At 33.8% G+C, this 24,015-nt stretch overlaps 1 protein-coding gene across 7 annotated transcripts in view; it reads left to right on the top strand.

Annotated features, from left to right (window-relative positions):
* Positions 1-6,939, top strand: part of LOC146533570 (KH domain-containing, RNA-binding, signal transduction-associated protein 2-like) — a 153,814-nt gene extending 146,875 nt beyond the window's left edge. For 5 of the 7 annotated variants that reach the window (XR_014878540.1, XM_085194193.1, XM_085194196.1 and 2 more), the window contains 2 exons: positions 3,185-3,335; positions 4,451-6,939. Coding sequence is in view for 6 of the 7 variants with exons in the window: in XM_085194193.1 (XP_085050319.1) it covers positions 3,185-3,335; positions 4,451-4,523 (224 nt within the window). In the remaining variant the exon portion in view is untranslated. The remainder of the gene's footprint in view (positions 1-3,184; positions 3,336-4,450) is intronic. The other 2 variants (XM_085194198.1, XM_085194199.1) reach the window with 1 other exon arrangement.
* The last annotated feature ends 17,076 nt before the right edge of the window (positions 6,940-24,015 follow it).

Genomic DNA, 24,015 nt, shown 5'->3' with positions numbered 1-24,015 from the left:
TCTTAACGCCGTGTTTTGTCGTCATACCAGAGCGCGAAAATGCTTTATAATATAAACAATAAAAACCATTGAGCGCGACAACCATCCCCTTTTGAAAGCCACAGCAATATAACAACAATCTACTCCCAGTTTGTGATTTAATTAAACAGACAACTCGGCCTTTTACACAACGATTGTTGATTGTTACATTTCCAAAACGATAAAATTCAACTTTCGTGTAATGAGAAAACGATTGTAGCCCAAGCGAGAGGCTGACGTGGGCTGTTTTACGGTTTATTTTAGTTCTTTTTTTTGTATTTATACCAATATTTTTCAATTGTACTGAGTTTGAGAGTAAAAGCAACGGTTGTTTCGAATTTTTTTTTAATTTAACGCCTTGGTTGTAGTTTAAAGTATCTATCGAGGACATTTGTATTATTTTTTGTTTCCTTCTGTTTACTGCTTTACACTGTATTTCGCACATATAGCAGGATAGGCAACAGGGACCTGGGAATCTAATATTAAGACACTCTGTTCCCAATAAGGCAATTCCGGTTCCTACTTTCCGCCGAATTGTGGAGGCGGCGTTAAGTGGTGAAACTCAACGCGAAGAGCGAAGAAATGGAAGTATTAAATATTTATTTTCCTAGAGAGAGAATCGAACTCACAACCTGTCATGTTTATAATCACACCCTTATGTCCCTGCACAACGATAGGTTTTTTCCTTCATTCGGTAGGAATATTGAAAGAAGTTACTCTAAACAGTTTTTTTGCGTACCGTGACAGAAGTCAAGTAAAGAAACTCATCTAATAATGTTTGATCCATGCTGAGTATAGCATTGGCTTTTCGTTACTTGCTTTCCCCACTCCACCTCAATCATTCATAGCGTGACGTAATATAACCAATAGCTTCCTCGCCAGATGAACTATAAAATTACAAGGTAGAACGCGGCGTTCAGTTACGCCAGTAGGTTCTCTCGGTCTACTTTACTATATGTGGAATACAGCGTGAAATTTAAAAGACGAAAAAAAAAAAACAAATTAATCCCAAACTCCTAGCAATTTGTACCACACCCAAAAATCTCATTCGGCGTCTTTTGTTGCGGTGATATTTTGCAGATCATATTATTTTTCCCCAACAGAATGAAACAACGGAACGTTTGTTTACCGCCGCCGCCTACCTACCAGTGAGTGATGGACTCTGTTCCTGAATTTATGAGCCGGCTTGTTATTATGCCCACAAACGATTGGAGTATACTTCACAAGTTGGCGTTTTCATAAAAACTTTTTATTGGCAAAAATTATATTCTTATATTTGCTTAAGTTTATGGTAGAAATTAGATGGAATTAGGAAATGAGATTGGAATACCATATAGGTTTAGATTACGCGACGAATTACAAAATACAGTAAAATCTGTATTTCTTATGTAAATTTCAACTTGATACCTCCACGCGATCTCTAGAGAAGTGATCTTGACGGACAGATAAAGTATCCTATAAGGGTTCCGTTATTTCCTTGTGAGATACGTACTCTTTCTTTCCATTCCCCACTGCCAACTCCAAATGAACAGAGTTTATAGGGACTAGGTAACCGGTGTCGTAACTAAGCACCGCGCTAGAACTCTAACTCTATATGTATATTGTAAATATAAAGATTCTTCCAAGCGGAATCAATTACCCATCTTACTATGTAGTTATTGCAACTGACAGTCTTAATTGAAAACAGATCCTGCCATCATCATGATCAGTGGATTGTCAAATTACTGTTGGTCAATTATAGACTTGCGGTAATTAAATTAGAGAGAGAGAGAGAGAGAGAGAGAGAGAGAGATGACTTGAGAGATAACTGTAATTAATTTGTTTATTTAAGCTATATATACATATGGGATAAATGTGTTCGTCTTAATGGACGTCAGTGGTATGTGCGGGCCCATTGTGTGTAAAATTAAACAAAAATGAAAGTAGTAATTATAAGATAATAAGATAGTGGGTTCCATTTTCACTCGGGGGAATAATGTTCATTTCCTGAGTCCGATAACAAGATAAAAAGTGACGACTTTAAACTTGGGAGGAATTTTGGGAATGAAAATCTAGGGAACACCAAGTTTTCTCTGCTTACTTAGCTATATGCGGGATACAGCGTGTTGCCAAAAAACGAATGCTTCAACATTTTTCCGATTAATAATCGAATCCACAACGATTAATTATCGAATCCACAACCATATTTTCAACAATTCCTGTAGGCTGTAATTGATAGCTATATCGACGTCGAATTTCGCTTCAATTAATACTGATATATTTAAATACTTTCCAACAAGTGTCATATAGTAGAATAATTGGGTCAGCGACCGCTGCAAGCCCGAGGCTGATAATTTTATTCAACAATGAATGCATTAAGCTTATTTCCATACATTTTAATTATTTCATTTTGGTTCTTTTAATTGGCCATGTTCCTTGATTCTTGTTTGTGGTACGATTGTTTTGTATATCCATTATGTTGACATTTGATTGTTTGAAGGAATATTTATTTCCTTTTTTTTTATTTAATAATAAATAACATTAAATAATTGTTTTGTAAAATTAAAATTTGAAGTCATTGGGAATTCAAAAAATCCTATATAATATATATGAAGTTAGATACTGTAAATAGTTCCCTTTTGCAACTCGAGAATTACTAATTTCTTTTAGTTGCATTCTTTTCCCGCACATAGCGGGGTAGGCAAAAAACTAGTGTTAATTTACTCCGTATTCCACATTTCATCCTATGAAGGTAAGCCTTTTGACTGGTGGAACTACTTGTTGCTAGCTTTGTAGAATGCAGAACTGAGAATCGAAATAAAAATAATTTCATTCTCCCGAGTGGGTTACGCACTCCCGTTTTACAAAAAGTGAGAAAAAGTTCCAAAATTAAATTTGAACCAATTATCCAATAGCTATATGCCGTCGTGGCGCAATGACACAGGAGGAGAAACTGTAAAAGTGATAGTTGTGGGTTCAATTCCCACTAGTGAAAATTAATAATTTAATAATGTCATTTTCTTTATTCTCTTAATCTGTTTACAACACAATATACGGCATTGAGTTCGCCACTCAACACACAATCTCTTTTAGGTTCCCTCTGCCTACACTACCATATGCAGAATCCAGCGTAAAGCTAAAAAACACCAACAGCTTATTATCACATATAAAAACCGCTTGTCAACAGGTGCGGGTGGGTCGGTTGGGGTTGCGAGCGGTCGCAAGCGGCCGCTGCTCGGGGCGCGCGCCGCCATGTCGCCGACTAAGCGGGCGGTCATGACGCTCCTCGCTCGCGCGCGCGCAGCCACACACAAGCATGCGCCGTGGCCAGCGCCGGAGTGAGTTCTTTTGTTTTTGTACGTTCTCCCCCCCCACTCGCACCTATATATTTTGTGTTTTTTTTGTCTATGTTGCTTTTTTTTTGCTTCACGCTGAATTGTCGTATTATATATACGAGAGGTCGACAGAGTGAAACTGTCTAGTGTTAAGACACTCCGTTCTCCTTCCACCGCCTTATTTCGGAGATATAACGTGTCAAGTGGCGAAACCCAGTTGCACTTTGTCTTACCAGGAAATGAAAATTCACTGCCCCGAATGTCACTCAACTGTCGCATAGTTATATTCACACCACGCAGCTATTTTTGTTGGTTTTTTTTTTTTTTGGTTTTATGCTTTTTCTCAAATGTCCCAAATTCTTGTTGAATTTGTAAACTCAGAGACATTCAGGACAGGACGTATAAAAGTTGAACGTAACAAGATTTGATACCCTCGCTAAAACTAAATAGAATGTGAACTTACAACATCAAATATATATCAAAAACGTTTTTACTGAACTACATCGGTGTCAAACACCTTCCATATTCATAACATGGAAATAGATATACAATATGCCCGAGCCCATGCTTTGCTATAGGGTCGAGGATTCACGTCGTTTTAAGCGTTATAACGGCCCTCGAGCCATGAAGCTTCCTATGCCTGAGTGCGTATATTTCCTCTCATACATGTACATACATATATGTATGTATATATGTTACATTTTCCATACTAAAGTTTGTTTACGACCAAGTTTTAGAGAGCTAGTTATATTTTCTGCTGCAAATGTAATATGACCTAAAATATTTTTGAAATCATTTTACATTTTTGTTTTTAAATTATATTTTAAGTCGAGTTGTACTTGAGTGGTGCGTATCTGTTTCACACTGATATTGTAACTATTAAGGGTAAATAACGAAGATTGTAAATGGACAAATAAACTAAAGACTTCTACAAAATACTAATTTTCAATGTTACTATAATAATAATAACCACCAACAACATAACAGGACATAAAACACACCCCTGTAGTATACCAAATTCAATTGAACAATTGTTATCAATATATTGATGAATTGAGTAAATTAGTATCAATGTTCATATCAAATTTGCTTAACCATGTATATTAATATTGTTTCAGACACCCAGCCCTACTTCCGCTTATAAGAGATGACTTCGTTACCGGCGTCGGTGTAAACATCAACCTAGCGTAATACTCTAGTCAAATATACATACATAAAATATTTATTAGCACTGTAAATAATTTTAAGCTTAAGATTGATTTCAAGTATTCTTTGTCAAAAATATTTTTTTGTTGCATAGCCTCTCTTTTTTATATGAAAATAATGAAAATTAAGATGTTTTTACAATTTGGAATTCTTAGGGATTTTCGTTTGGATTCTATTCAAATAAAATGGTAATTCAAATTGTTTATAGTTTTAAAAAATACCAAAGATAAAAATATGGAAAATGGGTCCATCCTAATTATTTGGTATTTTATTAAAAAAACATAATTTTGTGTACCCATTTCTTTGATAAAGCGTGACATCAGGTTCCTTCATCTACCATGCAGTAAACTAAAAGTAATAAAAATATTACATAAAATGATATAGCAAATAAAAATGTGCAAGCTTTGAAATTGCTGAAGCTACAAAGAAGTTAATGAAGTGGACATGAATTACACTTTGCAAGTAATTTTGTTTATAGTTCTAACAGATCAGATTTCTCTAATTTGATCTATCCTTAAAAATATTTTGGATGTTTGATGGAGAAACAAAAATAGTGACATTTTTTTTAGCTTTACGCCACAATCCTCGCATAACAGGAGGAACCAGGTGATATGACACTTCGTCCTCATTAAGACACTTCTGTTTCCCACTTTCCACCGTATTTTTGAGGCAATGTGTGTTGAGTGGCGGAAATCAACGATGCGCTTTACCTGGTTATGAAGAAATGAAAATATTTAATATTTTATTTCCTCGAGTGGAAATCGGGCCCACGTAATGCGCCACTATGACCTCTAGTAACAAATGTTTTTATTATATTTAGTTGTATTTATTAGCATTTTAAGAAATGTTAATAAAACACCTCTAGGATTAAGTATACAAGAAGCGGAGCCTGTCTTCCCTCCTTCCTAATAATTTTGTCATTTTAATTTATAATCTAGTCACTTATATCTATAAAATATATATGAATATATTTCATTTTAGTCAATTTTTAATAAACCCCAATAATGTAAGGCTTTTCCTTAGAATTAATTAAAGGACCACTGTGTTTTTTAATCCTATGCCTTCTAGAACAAATAGTTTGTAAATATAATTGTTACATATAAGAAGACGTTACGTTAGAAAAATGAAAAAAAATTATATATCTTAGTAAAATTATAAAATCATCATATTAACTTTAGGTATAAATTTTAATAGGTAAAGCGTTTATAGATAAATTATAGGCCAGTTGAGATTGTAGAATAATGTCGTGAGGGTAGAGTCAAAGGAGAATATTTCAATTTACTTTTAAGTATGTTATTTGTGATTTCGATGATCATGTAAAATTTGCAATGAATTTTGTAAGGTAATTTCATTATGAGGAGCAGTATCTTTTACCAAGGACAAAGTCTGAGTTCTAGTCCTATTATCAAATGGTGACGACATGGGAAACAGTGTCTCAATAATAGGTTCCCTCTGTCTATCTTGCTATATGTGGGAAAAATGTTCGAATATACTAAATAATCTATATTTATATATTATTTAATCAATATTGCTTACTCCACCTGATCGGGGACAGATAAGGCAATATGGGATACTGAAGATATAATATACTAAAATTGAAGAAATATGAGAAATGGATTGTATTGTTATCAATTTCTCTCTTCCTATCCTATTAAATGGCTAACATTTAATTAAGCTATTTACAACCGATTAAAAACAATCTCAACTTGTCACACTATATTTAAAATTTTAATAAATCATTAAGTACATAAGGCACTTAAAGCACGTTTTATGCATTGAAAACAGTTACTAAAATAAGACTAATGTTTAATTCAAATCACACGCACTTAAGATTACCTAATAACAAAGTATTAGAATTGTTCGTAAAATATTATATGTAAATTTTCCATAGACATGATGAAAATCTATAACATAGTCTAAATTTTAACATATTTTTCCTAAATCCTACATATTTTTTAGTGAAACCTAAATTATTTTTACAATTTCCACTTTTATATGTACAATTTTGGAAAATATAGTGATAAATAAAAAACCCAAAAATATACAAAATATACATTGCATTTTTGTACGCCCTGAGTCATTGTTTAATTAAATATTTATCAACCTTCCTATTTAAGTTTGATTTAGTTTTCAATAATATCAAGAATTTTATGTAAAAAAATATTTAGATATCTTTGTTAAAATTTAAACAAATTCTTATAAACAAAGTAAGATTTAGGCTATCATCCATAACATCTTGATAAGTAAACATAAACATAAAATTAACTTAGAAATCATAATAATGTTATATTATTTAGAAATGCGTAATGAACCTGTGTTAGTTAAACAAGTAAATCTCATAAAGGAAAACTTAATATAATTATATGTATAGATAAGATAATAAATAATTAAAAAATTGAAATATTGGTCTTAATTTCCCCATTCCACCCTTTTTATTGTAACTGTAGGGCACCTTTCTCCGCATATAACAGCGATGGCAGAGAGCCAAACCTAATGCTACCACAATCCCTATTGAGTGGCGCAACTGAACGCCACACTTCGTTTTTGTAAGCTCAGCAATGATATAAAATAAATTTATTTATTTATTTTTACTTTAACACTTTATTACACCACAATAAAATAAAATTAATTAACTAAAATACAAAATGAAAAACAAAACTTAACTTAAGCAAAAAAAAAACAGAGGAACGGTGTAAATTTTTGCGCCGAGAGGAAATCGACCTAATAATCGTCGTGTTCACAATCAGGCGACATAAAATACTGAACGACGAAATAAAATACTGTTCAATGTTTTTTTTTTTAAATTTTCATTCATTTAACTGAAAAATAAAGTAACTCTCTTTAAATTATATTATAAAAAACACTACTGGAAATAGTTTCGGGAAAATTTGAAAAATTGCCCTCAGCCTTCTTCAGCCTTGACCCTCAACGTTGAACTTTGAGGAGAATGTAGTGTTAAGACATTCCGTTCCCAGTTTTTCGCCCGAATTCCAGCATCAGCAGCATTTATTGGATGCTGGAATTCAACACCGTTTTTTTAAGAAAAAAATCTTATATATTCTCGATTTAAAGAAAACAGCTATATATTGATACTTTTAAAATGGCTTACGTATAAACATATAGTGTCAGTATGTTATAGTTACATATGTTAAACGCCACATAACAAAGCACTCCGACGGGTATGCGGTTGACCTGTACTTGCTTGTAGTTTCCACAACCTCTACAAACTAAATGTAATAATATATGTACATATATATGTATACTGTCTTTAAAGCTAGCCTTTAGTGAAAAGTCCTGGAGTTCATTCATGGGTTAGGCAAGAAATTGGTTGAGCATGTCAAAAATCATTTATTGCCTCTTATCTCATGTTCTATAGCTACTACAAAAACTTCAAATTTAATAGCATGAGGATTCCTCAGAGGGCTTGTTTGTAGGTTGATGACAGCGGACGCGTCGTTGCGGCGAAAGACCTTTGCGTCTGGTGATCCGTTTTTCTGCGTGACCACGCTAGGAATAAAGTGTGAAACTAAAAAAAAACAAGCTTCATATAAGTAGGTTTGATTTCTGCTCGGAGGAATGATTTATTTTCCTTTCCTTGCTATAGTAAATAGATACGGGGAATGGGAACGGAGTGCCTGAACACTAAATTCCCAAGTACCCTCTATGGTATGCCCTTCTGTATGATATGAATATAAACTAAAATTTAGGTTTTTCTAACTTTACACTGGATCCCGTACCTAAGCTAAAACCTTCACTTCAATTCATATTCATCTAAATTAGTAGGCAATGAACATTCATATGACACGTGTGTACAGTTAAATGTCATTTTAAACTTGACTTATTACGAAGTTTGTAATTCTCCATTAATAATGCTGTTTTAGGACACGACGCCTAGTTGTCAGGTAGTTTATAGTTGGAGTTGTTTTACGTGTACAGAATCTGTAAATAAAATAACATATATCAAGCGATATGGTGAGTCCATTGGGGCGCAGCGGCACAAGAGTGTGAATGTAACGCGACGGTCGTGGGTTCGATCCCCATTCGAGGGAATGAATAATTATTTATTAATAATTTCATTTATTGATACAGTAGGGCAGGCAGAGGGAACCTAGTGTAAAGACACAACGTTCCCGACTTTCCGCTGAATTCTGGAGGTATTGTGTGCTCCACACCAGAGCGAAGATATGGAGACTTTTCGAGGTGCGCATCAACAAATATCTTAAAAACCTAATTTTAGTGCTGTAAATGTTCATGGCGTCTAACAGCAGATTAATCATTTAACAGCAGATTACCAGAAAACTCGTTTCCCTGGTCTTTTAGAAAAAAATATGAAAAAACATATTAGAGAAAAACCACCACAAATGAACCACAAGTACCGAATCATGCGTAAATCTATTTAAACGGATGAAAGGGAGTGACCTATTACTAGGCTCTCTTTGTATAACTAAAAGGAAAATAAAACTACTATTTTAAAATATTTTGTTTCTTTTTTTATCCGGATTAGCTAAACCGCGGCAAAAAAGAAAAATAGAGAGATTTTTATAATAATTTATAACTACTACATGTTAGTTTTCCTATAAACTGTGAAACCCTCATGATATATTGTAAGCTTAAAAACTTCTTCGAACTGTAGTACAGAATAATATTCAATGTAATTCCAGGCTTTGCGAATCCTCTTCATTAGTTCAGCAACATAATATTGTTGGGTACTTTAGAACACAAGAACATTTAATAATTTTATATTGAGACCTCATGGCGCAGGGGCAAAAGCGCGCGACCGTAAAAGCGATGATTGTTAGTTCGATTCCCACTCGGTGAATGAAATATTTTATATTTTCATTTCCTCGCTCTGGTAATGAGGCAAAAGCGTGGCGTTAAATGCCATCAAAAAATGGAGGACGAAAGTTTCTTAGTGAGAAACGGAATGTCTTAACAGTAGGTTCTCTCCGCCGACCGTGCTAAATGGAGAAAAGTATAAAACTTAACTTCTTCTTGCTCCTTTTTCATCATACTCGTATGTCATAGATATACAGTCACAAATATTAATTTATTATCAAGTTTTAATTTATTTTTCATTACTACTTCCCTTTTTTTAGAATAAATCAATTTTCATCAATATTTCTCTATAAGAGATTGCTTAAACGGCTTTGCGTAGAGTTTATAAAAAAAAATATGCTTTTTTTTGCGTGGAATAATTTGATGTTTTATTACTTTAAAATGAGTAAGGTATAAATTGGTATTATCTAATAAAAAAAATAAACAAATCTTATCTAAATAATATGTTTAATCCCATAAAACGTTTCATTTGTATGTAACTTTAGAAAACAATAAAGTAGGGATGGTTCCAGCCATGAATAGGATCATATGAATTTTATGACAGCTTTGATGTTCCTGACGTCAGCTTCAGACTATTTTACACGAAAATTAAAATTTTATGAGAAAATAATTTACTGAGAACAACTTTGTAATGGAAGATTTGTTTTTTTTAAAGATTATGTGAAAAGAAATTACTTATTTTTCCATAAATTGAACGTGCCCAGCTTACACGGTGAGGAGCTTTAAATAGTGTCTAGGACTTGCAACCCTAGCATATGTAAGTTTATGTGGCTGCTTTGAAATACACTCTGTCATTTTCACGATTTTTCAGTATTTTCCATGCTTTGTGACACACCTCGCCACTTTCCGCCCAATTTTCGAGGCATTGCGTCTTGAGTGGCGGAACTCTAAGCCAAAATTTTGCATTGGTGCCAGAGTCTTCTTTCCCCCAAATGGGGATCGAACTCACAACCGTCACGTTACAGTCTCCGATAGATACAATAATTCATTTAAATTTCCTTAAAAACAAAGTAAAAGTTACTCGTAAATACCATACTCGTATTGTTTATTCTCCACTGATCTTCAAAAGGCGGTCTCTTTGCTCATCTAAGTGCTCTTAAGTACTATCAAGCGTAAGATCTCATTTATTTCTAAATTGGTCGTTTAATGCATTTCAGGGGCCAGTCGTGGTGCATTGGCACAAGGACACGACTATTAAAAACGCGACAGGTTGTGGGTTCAATTCCCATTGGAGGAAATGATATTATTTTCATTTTCTTCGATCTGGTAACGAAGCAAAGCATGGCGTTGAATTCCGCCACTCAAGACGCAATACCTCCAGAATGCGACGGAGAGAGAGGAACGGAAGTTTTTAAATGGGAAGGGGTTCCCAGGTTAATTTTGCCTACTCTGTAATATGCGAGATACATCGTGAACAGTCTACATGAAAGTGCATTTCATTATATAAAATAAAAGCAACTTCACGCTTTTTCCACATAAAGAGGGTAAGCAGAGGGAACCTAGTGTTTAAACACTCCGATCTCAACTATCCAAACAATTTTGGGGACGTGTATTGAGTAGCGGAACTGGTGATCACAGCCAGGAAATGAAAATAATAAATTCCCGTGAGAAGAAATCAAGCTCACAAACGCGTTTACAGCCGAATGCAGAGCTGAACGCCGCACCGCGCCTCAAACCCTAGATCGCCAGAATGAATCTCAGAAATTGAAACCCTACATTCCACCGATTTATCGAGGCATTGCGTGTTGAGTGGCGGAACCAAACGCCGCGCTAGCCTCATTACCAGAGCAAGAAAATAATACATACATATATATAGTATGATTTAAATAGATATATAAACTGGAAGCATATACAAATACCTGTAGAGGTGCACGGTAACTAGCGCGCCGGTCGATAAGGCTCATCCGGCGTCGATCGTGGGACTACATCCGACCGTTATCGTTGCCAACCTGTTTATTTACCTTATGCATAGGATATTGTGCACCTACCTATATGGCTCGGTGAAAAGCTAGACTAAATTTACATATAGAGACGAATATGGCAAGTTTGAATCCTATTTTGATAGTTGCGTGATTTAAGTTTTGTTTTCTCAGCATATGGCAGGCTAGGCAGAGGGAACTTGGCAACTTACTATTAAGACACCTCTTTCGTTACCTTCCTCCCCATCAATTTTATGGCGGAACCCAAAGTCACGCTTTTGCTTTTATTCGACAGCCTCTACTTTTTTATTATTTAATTTTTATCTTGGCTCCATCATCAGACCAACTCGACAATACCATATTATAGTATTGCTACCTAAACTATGTATATTGGCGAAGCTTTACAATTATTATAAGCGCGACAAATTCAGTTTTTTATTTACCTTATGCATATGATGTCGTGCTATACCTGTATGACTCGGTGAAAAACTGAATTAATTTTATATTTAAAGGTGAATATAGCGAATTCAAATTCAGTTTTGGTAACAATGATATCTTTATGTAAATTATTGAATTATGTAACTTTTATTATTATAGCCTGCCATGCCTTAATTTTAATCGCACAATCTAAATAACTAAACATAAAGTTTAAGGCCGCGTCCAACTCCACAAATTTACAATAAAATTAAACACACCTAGCATCATTTACACTGAGTTATGAATAAATCATCATCATCATCATCATCATCATCAGCCTGTTCTCGTCCACTGCTGGACATAGGCCTCTCCAATGGCACGCCAAAGAGGTATGAATCAATGAAATTTTAATATATTTTTCAAATTAAATTTAATACTGAAATAAAAAAAAACATTTAACTCCAGGGTTCATTGAATAAATGAACAATTACTATGTGAACGATACAAAAACGCCTGCTTAGTAATTCTGTGGTCCCAATTTATGTGCACTGAGTAAAGGTAAATTAATTTCAGTCCCCGATACAAACAAAAGGGATAAATGGTGCAACTTATACGCGAAAAGAGTCTTGGCACAGTGGCAGAAGTGTGTTACTGTAAACGCAACTGGTTGTGGATTCGATGCCCACTCCTATAATGGAGACAAATGAAATATTTATTTAAATTTATAATTTCATTTCCTTGCTCTGGTATCGAGGTAAGCCGCGGCGCTGAGTTACGCTGTTCCGCTGTTCAACTCAACACGCACCTCTAGAAGTCTCTAGAAGTCAGCGGAAAATAAGAAACAAGATACTAGTGTTAAGGAACGCGGTTTTTGGACGCGCTAATCTCAAGAACTACTGATTCTATTTGAAAATATATTTTTGTACTGGAAACCATTTACGGAGATATTCTAAAGCTAATAGAACCAAATCTACAAAGAAAAATTTTGCAATCTTGAGAGCTTAACAGCTTCCGTTGCGGGTTCTGTAGGTTAGCTGTATATTTTCTTTTGGTTATGCGTGTGAATTTAAACCATTCCACTATTTACACTATTAATTTCAATAAAAATAGATATTTCCGCAGCACCCGCTCTCACTCATCACGCATACCAAACATTATACGATTTTAATCAGAAACGGCAGGAATATAAGTTTATTGCATACCAATAACACGGCTTTACTATTCGGGTCCTTTCCTATCTAGATTAAGGTTAACATAGCAATGACGATATCGTGTGATAGCACTTGACTGTAGCGCCGTGGTTGTGGTTTCAATCGTCAATCGGTAAAACAGAACGCGTCGTTAAACTCCGTCACTCTTTACGGAAGTTACCACCACCATACTTCGTCTGGAACGGAAAGTGGAGAACGGAATAATATTTTTAAAAAGTTACTAACCTATATTTATAATAAAATCGTAATGGACCAGTGTCTGTACGTGGAAGACATATAAGAAAAGATCTTATTGGTAGCATTTAATATAGTAATAGAACGACAAGCGGACGAAGCAACGAGCGGGTTTCTAGTTGTATATAAAACTTTTTCGTTGCTCAAAAACTGACTAACAGAAAACGCACAGAAACTACTGGACTTAAAGCTAAAATTTGGCATAAAAGTTAGGTTAGAATATTAAAATACTTTTTGAAATTCCATTTAAAAAAACGTGATTTTTCCGCAGTCAATCTTGACGGCAATGTAAATAAAGTTGCGGGAGACAACTAGTATCTGTGTATAATCTTAACTTATAACAAAATTTAAGCAAAATAAGATTTAATCTCTAAATTAAGGTAAGGTGACTGTTGGAGCCGCTACAAAGTTTCAGGCCTGTTGATAAAATATTAAAGCTATTATATAAGGAAAGTAAACTGTTGTGCGTAATGGTTGCCTTTGAAATATGTGAATTTATTTATTTTGATTTTTTTTATTAAGTGATAGCACTTAACGCCGCCCTTCTTATTATGAAATAAATTATTCTCCCTAATGAGAATCGAAGCAATAACCGTCGCGTTTTCAGTTAGATTCTGTACCGCTGCGCCATAACGGCCTAAATTAATAACATCAAATATTTCCTCTTGACTAAAAATATTCCCTCTTGATCTCAATTTATGATAGCCTATTTTTAATTACAACAACCTATTAATTAGCCTATATTTGCAAAGTTTGGTTTTATTAGAGCTTATTAAAAATTAGAGATGCGCTTGGAAATAAAAAGTTATATTTACATAATTATTATTTTATCAGCTTTTTTACTTGCATAGCAGGGACAAATCCTAGTGATAAGATCTTCATCCATTACCTCTCCACCTCTCGTAACAGAGTGGCCAAATTCATCTTCTTTTCAGAATAGAGAAATAAATCAATAACAACAATAAACCTAATTGTTCGGAAAAATTCACCTTAAAATAAAAAAAAACATATTAAAAAGTAAAAAAAAAGCGTAACTAACTATCTCTCGATAAGGCCCATCCGGCGCCGATCGCGGGAGGTTCGTGCTTCCGACCCTTATCTCTAATGTGCTTAGAAATGAGGTGCAAATTTTTTACATATATTTTTTTATATATTATAGGAACTTGCCTATATATATTATGTAAATGTAAGCGGGATGTAGGCATAAAACGTTTTAAAGCGACAGTTGCGGGTTCGATTCTCTCAGGGAATTAAATATTTAATATTTTCCCTAACTTGTAACGATAGGAAGCGCGACGTTAAACTCCGCCACTCAACACGCATGTCTCGAGAATTCGGCATAAAGTTGGTATCGGAAGTGTCTTAATGGGAGCGGATTGTCTAAAGACTATGTTCCCAGGTTCCCTTTACCTAACCTGCTATGTACGGGGTCCAGCGTAATGAAAAAAAGTATATTCAAAGCATCGCTCGCAATTTTATTTGCGTGGACTTTAACCGTAAAATAGATTTTTTTTCTATTCTTGCAGGAATTTCAATAAAACCTCTCTTGTTGCAATACCTAACCTACCTACATATTAAAATACAACTTTTTAAATGCAGAAGTTTCGTGTGTATGTGCATTGTCTGTCGGTCACTCAATAACAAAAAAGTTTTATATATGTAGATTTACAAAATCACCTCAGCTTTCGAGAACGAAAACAAATTATTTTATTTTCAGTATGAACAAAACAAAATAAAATACATAAATATTTGATCCCACTATCACCTAATTCCTTTCCCTAGCACAGGACATGTTCCTATTCCTCATTTTAACTCCACAAACGGCAGATGTTGGAAAATTTATGAACGTACATCATTATAGGATCCCAAGGCACTTGTAAATTTTACCTATCACTGTAGAGAATGGAAAATTCGCCAGTATCCTTTTAAAAAGGAACTCGGCTCATATTCTAAAGGCTAGTCTACTTCCACCTCTAAATATCCAATGTACTACAGGTTGATGCACGAAGTGCTAAGTTATTATTTATATGTGGAAGCATATGTATGTTGTTTTGTTTTTTGTTTTGTTTTAGCGTCACGCTGTATGTTGAATTCAGGGTAGGCAGAGAGAATCTAGTATTTAGACATTTCGTTAACCATTCGTCAGAATTGAAGACATCGTGTGCTAAATGGCGTAACGCAACGTAACAGTTTGTCTACTAAAGCCGGTAAATAAAGATAATTAAATCCCCTTAATGGGGATTGAGCCCCCAATCATCGCTCGCATTACATTCAGACGCTGTCCCACTGTGCCATTATCTTTTCTTATTATTTGCAATTTCACTTTCACAATTGAATATAAGTAATTAGAATATGTAAAACTCTCAAGAATGTATTCCTTGACTATACTAAGACATATTTCAATATCAACAATTGAACCCACTACTATATAAAAAAAATACAATTTATATCTATCCAGCTATAGAAAACCCAATTTATCTCAAGAAAAGGCTATTAATTTGACAAATAGGTGAAGCGAGTTAAGCGAACTTTTTCTATAAAAGCAACGGATGCTTCTAAAAACTTTTAAAAGTCTACAAATTATTCAATTAACAAAGCTGTATGGAGTTTTAAACTCAATAATCACTGTTTATACTTTCAATTTTGGCTATTAAGTAAATAATGTTTGCGTTTTATCACAATTTTCCCTACTAAGTATATCGTTAGATCCATCCGGTTCAAATGCTGTGCCATTATGCTCTGAGCCCAACATTTTGAAGGTGAAACCAAGGATTACTCACGTAAGTTTCATTTAGGGTAGACAGAAGTAACGTAGTGTTGGGACACTCGATTCATAATAAGAGAGATTAAAATAATGAAAATCTAGTGATCACAGATTACTCCAAAATATTTGAAATGTCAAATTAAAAAATTAACTGCTAAAACGTTTTCAAATATACAGTAGTTACAAAAGATAAGTCGGGCTTAAGATCGTGTAGAAAAACAGTCAATCGCAAGTCGGACTTGCCTATCGAGGGTTCCGTACCAATTTCAGAATTGTAAATCAACGGGAAGTACATTTTATTTGCTGCATCTGGTACGTATATGATATACAAAGGGAACCTAGTATTTAAATAATCACATAGTTTTCCGTAATCTCAAACAAGTTATAGTTATAGTAATAATAAAGATAGCAACACAAATTTTAATGGGAATGTTCTGTACATTAGCGATTAAGCTTAATTAGATGTGTACTCAACGCCATCGCGACGCAATAACCATGTGCGAATGCTAATTCCGCTCTACTTATGCTAAACCTATGTTTATAATATATATGACTTTGGGTGAGAACGGAGAAACAAAAATATTAAATACTAGCGGCCCGGCCGCGGCTTCGCCTGCGTGGACTACGTTATTATTAATTTCTGTCTCCATGAGTACCTACGTCCTATAAGTGACGTCCATGCAAAATTTGAGACTCCTAGCATTAGTAGTAACGAAGTTTCATACAAACTTTCAACACCAAAAACAACCCCTTAGAAGTCGAATATTGCAAATTCCTGTCTTAGCGAGCACCTACGTCCTATAAATAACTCCTATGCAAAATTTGGGATTCCTAGCACATGTAGTTTCTGAGATTTCGTGATGAGTGAGTGACCTTTCTATTTTATATATATAGATTTAAAATTATTGGTATTTTGAGATATTATTGAATTCTAAATTAAATGTAATCATCGCCACAATAGCCTCAAATTTTGCTTAGTTACTCATTAGTTTTTATGTAATTAAAGATTAAAATTCGAGGCCAGTCATCTTGCAGGGGTACAAAGTGTGACTGTTCAATTCCCACTCTCTGCTCTGGTAACGTAATGCCTCCAGAATTCAGCATTAAGTGGACACCGGAGGTATCTTAATTGGAACGGAATGTCTTATCACTAGATTGTCTACTGTTAGACAAAACGCGGCGATTATTTCACCAATAAACACATTATGTCTCGAACATTGGGCGACGCGTGAAGAGTGTCTAAAACTACAAAAAAAAATGTGAAAACTACAAAAGCTATATAATATACTAGCGACCCGCTCGCGGTTTTACCCGCGCGAACTGTTATTATTAATTTCTGTCTCCATGACTACGTCCTAGTGACGTCTATGCAAAATTTGAGACTCCTAGCATTTGGAGTAACGAAGTTTCATACAAACTTTTTCAACCCCAAAAACAACCCCTTAGAAGTCGAATATTGCGAATTCCCGTTTTAGCGAGCACATACGTCCTATAAGTAACTCCTATGCAAAATTTGAGACTCCTAGCACATGTTGTTTCTGAGATTTCGTGATGAGTGAGTGACCTTTCGATTTTATATATATAGATACTATAACTAGAGGTATATCCAAACCTCACTCATTCTAATCTCAAGTGTAGAATATTTCCCACTCCCATTACACCAAAATACAATATATCATTATTTCGGCAACGTACATCAACTATCAAGGATAGGACGGATGCTGTAAAGGTCGTTTTACACAAACTAAACGTTATGGCTTCCTTAATTATTTTTAATATAATAAAAATATATAAAAGAGCTTATTTAGTACCAAACATTCGTTTTGTCATTAGTCGTTCGTTACTAAAAATTAATGGGTAATTCATATTTTGTTGCACTGCCTTATGCGGGATACAGAGTGAAGCTTAAATTTGGACCTACGTTTCGTATTCTAACATGATTTTTTTTACTCTTATTTTATGATGCCTTTCTAAATTAAGGAAATTAAGTATAAAATAAGTATTTAAGAATCCTTTCATACAACTGATCCGACTTTATTGCCTTTTTTATACATAATGCATTTGTGAGTGAGTCTAACTCACACTAGGCTGGTTTTTTATTTATTTTTTCTTTATATTTAATTTTTAAATCGTTTTGTGTACCTATCTATATTTATCCGTGTTAAGTTATACTTGTTAAGGGACAGAGTGTATTAACACTAGGATCCTTCTGCCTAACCTGCAAAGCAGGAAAAATGGAATGGAAATGGATTTTTTTAAATATTTTAAACTCCAGATTAGTTACACAGTTCACAGCATAAAAACACTTACTATATATGTAAATTGTTATCGAGTTTTACGCACTCTATTTTCGCGGCGTAAATGGTGAAATAAAATATTAGTATTATTGCTTTGATACTTTTGTGTCAATGATTCTGTTTATTTCATCTAAAATAATACTTACAATGATTTTTCTTCATATATATTTAGTTTTTTTTGTATGTTTTTAGGAACCAGAAATGGTAATAAAAATTAGGAAACATACTCAGGATAACCTTATCCCTTTTTTAGCCGTCTCTCTGTCTGTCATGCCTATTTATCTCGAATGAATGTCATGCCTATAATATCATTTATTTAAGTTATTTAAGTATTAAGAAGTTAGATAAGGTTCCTTGAAGAACAGAAAAAATCAAGCTTCTAAATTAACACAATCAAAATATACGAGCTTTTATGCATCAATTTTAGTACATTTTATATGATACTACGTTGTACCTACAGTTATGAAGTTTGACATGAAGTTAGAACTTATAATTCAAATAAAGGAAAAAAAATGCAACAACTTTAAATTTTTAAGTATTTTAAAGAAAAAAAATTAAGATCTATATGCTCAAGCTCTTAATTTCACTCGGTAATTTTATAGGTTCAGGCTTTATTTTATTTGCAAATCACTTCTAGCTTGTACTGGATTATTAAGCTAATATTTGGCTTCGTGCGTGGTGGTAAAAAATTGCCAAGTCTAAAATACAAACTGCGCATTTCCTGCTTCTTATCTTGTCTTTCTATACCTGGTCCACAGATACATTTAATATTATCGTTAAATATAAACAAAAATTGTCACTATGAACAAAACCTAATAATAATAAATTGGACAATACTAGCATCATATCTGAACTACAGCTCCCGTTACAGTGGCCAGGAGTTCCGTCCGTTCACAATAGAAGTATGTTCTATTAGGTTTAACGGTAAGTTATTAGACTATACGTCAGGAGTGAGGTGGAAGTCTGAACTGGTGAACTGGTTTAGAGGTCCGAGAATCCGGTGTTGATTAGAGAAAAGTTTTGAAAGTGGAAATTTTATGTGATATTATTATCAGAACAATCAATATTACTATAAATGAATATTGTCCGGTACAACAATTACATAATTTAACGGTATTTAAAAAACGAGTCAAATATGTCAACGTATATATGGTATTATATATGTATATAAACTTTGATTACGTCTCCTGCATTTTTTCTAAGACCATAGAAAATCTCCAAATCAAAATTGCTATTGCAATACCAAAATCAGAAGATAATATTTCTAATATTGGCAGAAACCGAGAAGCAAGTTTTTTTAAAGTATAATTTAATTACTCTGGAAAATCTCTACCTACAGTGATGGAAAGTATATTTTATCTTCACAATGTATATAACCGGGGGAACCTATAGGTAAAACCAAGAACCTAGTGTTGTCTACACTAGGTTCCCTTTGTGTCCATTCTACTTTGCATAAAATTTTCGAAATTTTGCGTGTGGCAGGGATTGAAAATAATTAATTTGCCCATGTGGAAATAGAACCCGTCGTTTTTGCAGTCAAACGCTGTTCCAGTACGTCACGAAAACCTCCTAAAGGAAATCTATATAACATTCAATTTTTATAGAACAGAAGGCATTCAATCTTTTTTTTATGGATATTAAACCAATTTTAAAAGGCACCATGTCACTAGTCACTGTAGTCTTTCCATATCTCACCTTACACTGGTCGTAGCTCCTTTGATTACTCGCAATAAATCGTATTAACCATTATTATTAGATACTACAATATGATTTAGTTCCTTGCGAACTCCTTATTTGTAATTTTGTATGGTGCCTACTTTGTTTTCGCCATTTTCATGTAAACACGTTTGATTAATCGAATTTCATTATATTAGTTAGTAAAGTTTATTTGTTTCTTTCTTTTTATCGAATATTGAGGCCAAAGTGATGCAGAAGCATACGAAGGTGGGACCATAAACGTGGTAGTTCTGGATTCGATTCCTACTCGGAGGAATGAAATGTTTAATATTTTCATTTCTTCGTTCTGGTGACGAGACGAAGCTCTGAGTTTAGCCTAGGGAACGAAAGTGTCTTAATGGGAGCGGAGTTTCGTAATACTAGATTCGCAGGTTCACACACTTGTGCCACTGCGCCACGACTGGCCTCAGTATTTTTTTCTTCATTCATTTTCTGCATATGCTCAAACTATGCGGCCCTCTCTTCTCTTTTATATACTTTTACTTAAAAGCTGGACAAATAAAGAATCTACAGTATTAAAATACTCCACGGTTACTGTTAAACAATATTTATATTCTTTGTTACGTCACTAACAGTGTTAATTGCATGGCGTTAAGTTAGTCATTATAATAATTGTGTAATTGGGCTATTTATAGGATTGTAGTCACACAATAAAATTGCTTCTTTTTTTTTCAATTATAATCAATAATTAATACTGAAAACTTTCTTGTATCAAACAGTTTAGAGTAATTAATTGTTCATATACTCGTATTTCTTTCTGATTATGGATATACCAAAATTTGAGACTAGAAATTCATGGGGCCCTCGTGGTGGCGCCTGACGCGACAATTATGGATTCGATTCCCACTTGAAGAAATGACTTAATTTCATTTCTGCTTTAAGTGAAATAATATTAATAATTCATAACACCATTTTATAGCTGCAAATATATTTTAAAATTAAAAGTCACCTACCTCGTTGCTATCGCATAATAAGAATTTTACGTTCCACAATACTTCCTATCGGTCGGCAATTACTGGTATATTGAATTCCTTGGACAGGTCGAAGTAGATTAGGTCTCTTTTACACTATTTCTCTATTAAAAACTTTTTTTTTTCATAAAAAAAGAAATACAATAGAGAAATGAGAAAGAGTTTTATCATTATTTTGGCTATCTATTATTCATAAGCAGTTTATATGTGTTACTAAAAATAATATACATAAAGTTTTTTTTACGGTGAATTTCCGAGGCATTGTGTGTGGAGGAAAGGAGAACGCCGAACTCAACGCCGTGCTTCGCCTCCTTACCAGAGCGAGGAAATAAAAATGTTAAATATTTTATACCTCCGAATAGAAATCGAACCTCACAACCGTCGCGTTTACCTGAGCCATGACTGTTTAGTAGTATTTAATACTTTTTTATATTTCTATAACATATAGTATGATAAGGGACTAAGATGCCGCATTGTCCATAAGATCTCTATATCTCTCGTATTGTGTGCGCGTATGTTTATTATAATATAAAAATTCTCTTGAATCTATAAACTGCAAAGTATTTATTTAATGCATACAAATTTTCAACCACTTAAAGATGACATTTTGACTTTTGAATGAAAGACAGGAATAAGGTTATTGATAAATCACACCCTTCGTAGTAGGCATAGGCATATTTCAAATATCCCTTTTTCGTTCGACTGTAAACGCAATGGTTGTGGGTTCAATCCCAATCACAGGAAATAAATATTTAACATTTTCATTTCTTCGCTCGTGTGTCGTTGAGTTCCCCCACTCAACACGCAATGCCTCAAAAATTTGACAGACAGTTGAGCACGGAAGTGTCTTACACACACTAGGTTCCCAGGTTACCTCTGTCTACCATACTATGTGCGGGATATAGCGTGACGCTAAAAAAAATATCTCTTTAGTGGGAATAGAACCACACACCACCATATGTAATCAGACTTGTAACATCTACACCATAACCATAACCAAAACTCAATTTCGTCAATATTTGTTAAAAAGAAAAAAGAAACAAAACATAATTATCTCAACCTTTGTTTGAATCTGTGTCATTACGAATTTAATTTAAAAATAGGAGGCCAAAATTATTGTCGTTTTCCCGCGCTTTTTCAATGAAGAATAAAAATAAATGACAATCGAGATCGTGTTTGATGTTTTGTTATTACTTTCATATATAAGTAGAAATATTTCAATATACATAATTATATATTTATAGCTGCACACTGTATCCCGCGTATAGCAGAGATCATTTTCGATAAATTACGGTAGCGTTTGCTTCCCCATCGGAAAAATGTTACATTTTCATTTTTAAAAACTAACGCCCGAAAAAGAATTGATATTTTTTGTTAAAGGATACATAATAAAAACTTCTTACATGGATGTTATAATATTTAGATGGCTTACTTTAATAACTGTCGCAAATGTCACCTAAGAAAGAAACTTAGCAGCGTATCTCTTCATAATATATTTTATCTTGGCTTTCCCTTTTCGGCCCAACTTTTGACGTAACAAGTCATCTCAAAACACAGAATATGACTTACGCGAAACATAAGTTACTTAGTTAATAAATTTTATTGATGAAAAAAAAATAGTTAGAAAAGGCATTACAAACCGAATTGATCTACAAATACGTCGTAGCGTTTGGCGTTTGTTCTCACTGACTACCCCGCTAGGGATAAAGCGTGAAGCTACGGATGTATGTATGTTTAAGGCCGTCATGGTACAGCATCGTCGAGAGCGAGGAAATAAAAATAATTTCTCAGTGAGAATCGGACCCACAACCGTTATGACTGAGCGCGGAGATAAATTTCACTTCGGCTCTACAATCGGGTGGTTAGAGTGTCCTAACACTAGGTTCCCTCTGCGTCCCCTGTTATATGGGGTATATATACAATATGGAGTTAGAAAAAGAAAACATTTTTTCATTAACCATCAAATTTTATTTATAAATTATAATAGATTTACAATGGCGCATTTTTTTAATAACAAAGTTTAAATAAACACGAAAACGTCATATAATTTTCAACTGTAAACAAGATGGCGGTTGCACAGATTAAATATTATCCTTACTCAGCTTTTCATGTCGAACGTTACGTACGAGTATATTTATTTGCGCAATGAATATGTTGCTGGGATTCCGTCTTGCATTATGAAAAACTCATTAGTAGTAAATCTTCCCTTTACCTTTCGGCAGAATAGAGTAGATTAGGCATAATAACTGTGGGTCAACGTCAGATTAGGGCGCCTTTTTAGATGAGTGTGTATAATATATTAGCGCCGGAATATTAAAGTAGACAATAATGTCAGTGTCATGTATATATTTATATTTGAATAGTATTTATTTAATATTTTTAATATAATAATTATTAAATTTGGATTATAATTCTTTACTAATAAGATGGTATTCATAATATTCGTTTTTCGTTAGTGATTCTTAGTAGTAAGTATATAATGGCCATAATATAAAATATATTTTCAATACAAATAAGGAAAATTATATATCAGTGAAAGGGAAACAAATGTTAAGACATTTAAATACCTACTTTCCGCCGAATTGTCGAGTCACTACAAGGCGGAACTCAACACCGTTCCCTTGTTTCCAAAGCGAGGCTTCCGGTTTTTCCGAGTGAGAATCAAACCTACAACCATCGCGGTTACAGTCACATACTTGCGCCACTACGCCACGACGGAATTGATATAAGATACTTATATTTTTTATATTATATATTTTTAAATATTCAGAATCCATATATAGGGCGTATATCAAGTACTTTACCAGTTTTCATACGCTATCGGTATCAATCACTCCACCGCGTGGTCGGACGTGCTTGGAAATATAAAAAAAATCTATAAACATTCCATTTCAATTTAAATATATATGGAAAACACTTATGATAATGCAGAGGTACGTGGTTAATATCCTTTATATGCTCTCACATTTTGATATGCCTACTTGAAAAACATAATAAAAAATCACTACGTTCTACACTTTTTATATATAATACGAAAACAACGTAAAAAGAAAGTAAACTGAATTAACTGTTACCTACGTAAAGTGTTTTA

The sequence above is a fragment of the Heliconius melpomene genome, chromosome 12 (assembly GCF_056956725.1).
Source record: "Heliconius melpomene rosina isolate 202511_hmr_F chromosome 12, ASM5695672v1, whole genome shotgun sequence".
Lineage (NCBI taxonomy): Eukaryota > Metazoa > Arthropoda > Insecta > Lepidoptera > Nymphalidae > Heliconius > Heliconius melpomene.
The sequence above is the reverse complement of the archived record's forward strand: the minus strand, read 5'-3'. Positions and strand labels throughout refer to the sequence as shown.